This window comes from Orycteropus afer, unplaced genomic scaffold (genome assembly GCF_000298275.1).
Source record: "Orycteropus afer afer isolate SDZICR_OR568_19922 unplaced genomic scaffold, OryAfe1.0 scaffold00130, whole genome shotgun sequence".
Classification (NCBI taxonomy): domain Eukaryota; kingdom Metazoa; phylum Chordata; class Mammalia; order Tubulidentata; family Orycteropodidae; genus Orycteropus; species Orycteropus afer.
The window spans coordinates 1,834,761-1,839,223 of NW_006921717.1; the positions used below are offsets into that span (position 1 = coordinate 1,834,761).

Consider the following 4,463-nt stretch of genomic DNA (forward strand, 5'->3'; position numbering starts at 1 on the left):
CGCCGTCTCTGGCTTCGCTTCTCTCCATGGTCCTCCTCCCTCATCTGCTCCCTGGGCTCTGCGGACACCCTCTTCCCCGACCTCTCCACCAACGGCCCCCTCCTCAGAGCAGCCAGAAACATCTTCAGAATCAGTCATCGCCTCCCCCGCTCCCGTGACACTCCCTGTGCTGTCCCCTGGTTTTATTTTTTCTTAGCACTGAGGACAATCTATAAATATCTGGCTAATGTGGTTCTTGGCGCCTCCCACCCCCAGTAGCACTTAAGCCTCGCTCCCGCAGGTGGTCCCAGCTCACAGAGCTCGGCCCGGCCCGCCAAGGGCCGTCCGGGGGCCAATCACGCCTCACGCCGTGGCGCTCGCTGGCTCCGCCCAGTGGCTCAGCCTCCAAGACACCGCCATTGCCTCTCCCACGGGGTCGACACCGGGGGGCGGGGCCGCGAAGGCAGAACAGGGAGCCCAACAGCTGGGCTGCGGCGTCTGCCATCACCTTCCACTCAGCCAGCCCCTGGGTTCGAGGCCCCAGGACGGCTGGGCTGGCAGCGGCAGAGCCCCAGCCGGCGCTCGTCTCCCGTGTGCACCCCCAAGCCCCCCTGCCCCATGCACGGTCCGCCCCACTCACCCTCGCTGAGGAAGGCATCCCAGACGCGCAGCACCGTGGGGAAAGGCAGGGAGCGGGCGAAGAGGCACAGGAACCACTCGGGCAGGTACAGCAGGGGCCCGACGCCCACCTGCTGCAGGTGCTTGTGCGCGCGTGGGAGCAGCCGCCGCAGCAGGGCCGCGAACACCTGGGCGTCCAGCTGCACTGCCTCCTGCGGCCCCGTGGTCAGCTGGCCATGAGACGTCCACCCCAGCCCAGCCCCGGTCCCCAAGGCCTCCGCCCGCCCGCCCAGCCCCCTCCTGTCCACATGGGTCCCCTCCTGTGCCTCCCCACTCTCCATCTCACCTTCCCTCCCATCCCACCTCTTACCATGTGGGGCCCATAGTAGCCCGGGAGGTAGACCTCACAGATCTGCACTAGGCACCAGAAGGCCTCCTGAGGGGAGGGCCGGGCCATGAGCACTGGCCTCGAGAGGGAGGCAGGGCAGGAGGACGGGGCCGGGGTCGGGGCCTGGGAACCTAGGACCAAGCAGCTTAGGGCTGCCCTGAACCCTGCTCAGTGCCTGGAAGGCTCTTCTCAAAGGCCTCCTGCCTCTGCCCCAGTTGGAGGCCTATTGATGGCTTTGGGGGACCGGAAGTCATAGGGGTCAGAGTGTTGGATTTGAGGGTGCCAGGGTTGGAGCTCACTGATCAAGTATTGGGAGGGTCCCACAGTTCAAGTCCTAGGCTCCTGGGGTCAGGGGTCATGAGGTCAAAGCAACAAGGCCCAGACTCCTGGGTCATTGGGCGTAAGGGGACAAGGGTCGCAGGGTTCTAGGGTCAAGGACATTGGAGTTGAAGCTTCCTGAGGTTGGTGGGCATGATGCCCTGAACCACTGGGACAGGGTCTGGGTAGTCACGGAGCCCAGGCTTCTGAGGCCAGAGGCCCTGGGGTTGGGAATCAGTGGCCCAGGGCTCAAGAGCACTGGGGTTTGGTATCAGGGTCTTGGGTCCCTGGAACAAGGTCAAGGGCCACTCACCTCCGGAGGTAGGTGCATGAGCAGCACAGCGGCCACAGGGCCCTGGGCCTGGCAGTAGCCCTGCTCCGGCCGATACAGGGTGTAGGCTTTGAGTACCTGCAGGAGCCCCTGCTGCCTGTGCCAGGAGACCCTGTTAGGGCCAGTCCCCGGCCACCCTTCCCCCTCCAACGGCCCCTGCCCCGGCCTCAGCCTCCCGAGGCCTTGCCAGCTCCCCTGAGATGCGGTGGGTGGGGTCCCTGGGCGTCCCTGGCTCGTACCCGTGACCCTGGGGCGACACAAACATCTCATGCAGAGGGAACTGGCGATGCAGGTCCCTGCCGATGGTCTCCATCCACTGGGGGTCTCCAGGGGCCAAGGCTAGCTCCTATGGGGGGTCAGGCAGGCAGGTGTGAGGACTCAGAGGGGCTCTGGGAAGAGGACGCAGGATCCCGGCCAAGTCTCTCACCTGATAGGTGCCAGGGCTGTTCTCTTGACACACGTGGGCCCCACACAGTAGGGGCCAGCACCGGGCTCGTAAGGCTGAGGGGATGCCTTTGCGACACTGTATCTTCACCTGTGGGAGAGACCCTGGGTTCTGTGAGGCCAGGTGAGCTGGCCCCATCTGCTCCCACTGGCAAGCCCCAAGCATAACGCACTGTCGGGAAGGGGCCACTTGGGGTGGGAAGGGAGAAACGCAGAGGCCACTGGGTCACAGGATGGGTAGCTTCCGTGGGGGCAGAGGGGCTTGGGCAGGAAGCCTGGGGGGAGCCCCTGTCCCGCTCACCTTCTTGTACCGCCGGGACATGGTCTTCTCCCAGTGTGAGGTCATCTCCACCCACTTCATCTCCCGCTGGCGGATGAGGTCTGCAGGGGGCTGACCCGGGCTGGGGGCACATGGCACAGGTGTCCAGGTGCTGGGCAGCCGTTCCCTGGAGCCCACACTTGCCACCCCGCATGCTGCCCGGGTAAGCCCAACCTTTGCCAGTGGTTGTCATGGGGACAAGAAAGGATGTGGCTCTGATGTGGGCGGAAACAGGAGAGACTGAAGGGGTGTGGGGGAGTGTATGTCGGGGGAGGGGCTGGCTAGCTTTCCCCCCCAGGACAGGGACAGATAAGTCCCAGTGGGTGCTGCTTGGACAGAGCCCTGGACTGGACTCCGGAAGTCTCTGAGTTTTGAGACTTGAGGTCTCTGATCTGCTCTGTGACCTGAAGCAAGTGCCTGTCTGTCTCTGGACTGTCTTTTATGTCTGTACATTCAAGGGGAGGAGAGAAAGAGATACTGTGGGTTCTGTGGTCTGGATTTGGGAATCCTGGGCCAGAGGTTAAAAGGGGAAGGATGTTCAGCCGCAGTGGTGGGGGTTAAGGGGTACAAGAGACAGACAGGGACTCCCTCAGCTATTCCTGTTTTAGGATCCACCTGGAGCTTGAGAAGTGATACTGGCTGAGTCCCGTTCCCTACCTCTAGACCTTCCCAGGATACTCGATGTTGGCACCTCACCCGTCTTCAGCCCTCGGACCCATCCCGGTACCCCCCATACCCCCCACTTACCCTGGCTCTGCTGAGCTGCCCCCAATGAAGCCATAGCGGTCAGCCTGGCGATATGGGCTGGGCCCACTCAGCTCGGAGTCGGACCCCAAAGAGCTGGAGTCATCCTGTAGCTCGGAAGGCTGCTCCAGGTCCTCCCCCAGGCCCCGGGCCACCGAGCCCCGGATCCCAGAAGCCATCAGCTGCAAGATGCAGGGAGAGCCAGCGTGAGGGGCAGTTCCAGGCCAACCTGGGGGGCCAGGACCCCAGCTGGCCAGGATGTGGAGTTGGAGGGCATAGGTTTCGGGATACCTCACCAAGGCCTCTATGTCCCCTCTTTTTCGGCGGGGGCGCTATGCCCTGAAGCGGCAGGAAGGCCGGACCTCTGCACAGAGCCCCAGCCCTGGGCCCAGCCGCTGCCCCAGCAGCCCAGCTCACCTCCAGGCTGCACCTCACCTCCCCCTCTCACTTCCTCCTCAACCCCAGCCTGGGCAGCCCGCAGGGGGCCCCTCCCAAGTGGGGGGGGTCACCCTTCCTCTCTGAGGCTCTTCCTGCCCAGCGCCCCTAAGCCACGGCCCCTCCCACCCTCCCGTGGGGCGGCTGACTTGGGTTCCCAAGCCTGTGTGATGATGGGGCCAGGCCACGGAGAGGTGGTGAACCTTGGCCACCTCCAACTTTGAGGTCTCTGGCATAGAAGACATCCCAGTTTCCAGAACAACTATGGTCTATTTACTGTTTGTTTCTTCAAAGTTACGCTTTTAAAGCCCACGTAATGCGTGTGCGTTAGACGTGCTATTCCCAAGGTAGTGATAGGACTTTCTAGCACGTACCACCGTAGTGTGCTGTGGACCAGAACGGGCTCGAAGGTCGGGGACAAGTTAGCTGTCTTTGGGTCTGTCCGGTCGGCCGCCGCCCGGGGGGCTGCCTGGGAGACTCCGCAGGACGGACCCCTTCGCGAATGGGAGCCCACCGTCTGGGGCCAGCCCCTTGTTATCTCGGAATTCCAAAAACGCTCTGCAATTCTGGGACTTAACCCGCAGCGTTTGGGGAGGCAGACAGGGCTGGTTCGTCGCGGTTATTAACGCGCCCGTACCACCCTTCGTTCCAGGGAAGGGGTGGAAAGGGATGTTCAGACTTTGAAAAACAACTTCCACGGAACTTTTGGTACCAGACCTCCGATCGCAGCTGGGTGACTCCTCAGGGCCGGAACCAGCCAGGCCCCGCCCCGCGCGCCTCAGCCAGGCCCCACCCCCCGCCGCACAGAACTCCGCCCACCGTCCAGGCCCGGCCCTCAGGGCCGCTCTGCGTCGCGCCTCCCGTCCTGCGGCGGCGCTAGAGCGCGG

The 4,463-nt window shown here is 63.7% G+C and overlaps 1 protein-coding gene across 1 annotated transcript in view; it reads right to left on the reverse strand.

The window, feature by feature from the left end:
- Window positions 1-3,320, reverse strand: part of TBC1D10C (TBC1 domain family member 10C) — a 5,281-nt gene extending 1,961 nt beyond the window's left edge. Inside the window, exons 1-7 of the mRNA XM_007944945.1 lie at window positions 3,145-3,320; window positions 2,380-2,479; window positions 2,062-2,169; window positions 1,874-1,980; window positions 1,617-1,731; window positions 968-1,033; window positions 620-809 (exon numbers count right to left, since the gene is read on the reverse strand). Coding sequence (XP_007943136.1) covers window positions 620-809; window positions 968-1,033; window positions 1,617-1,731; window positions 1,874-1,980; window positions 2,062-2,169; window positions 2,380-2,479; window positions 3,145-3,320 — 862 coding nt within the window. The remainder of the gene's footprint in view (window positions 1-619; window positions 810-967; window positions 1,034-1,616; window positions 1,732-1,873; window positions 1,981-2,061; window positions 2,170-2,379; window positions 2,480-3,144) is intronic.
- Window positions 3,321-4,463: the final 1,143 nt, after the last annotated feature.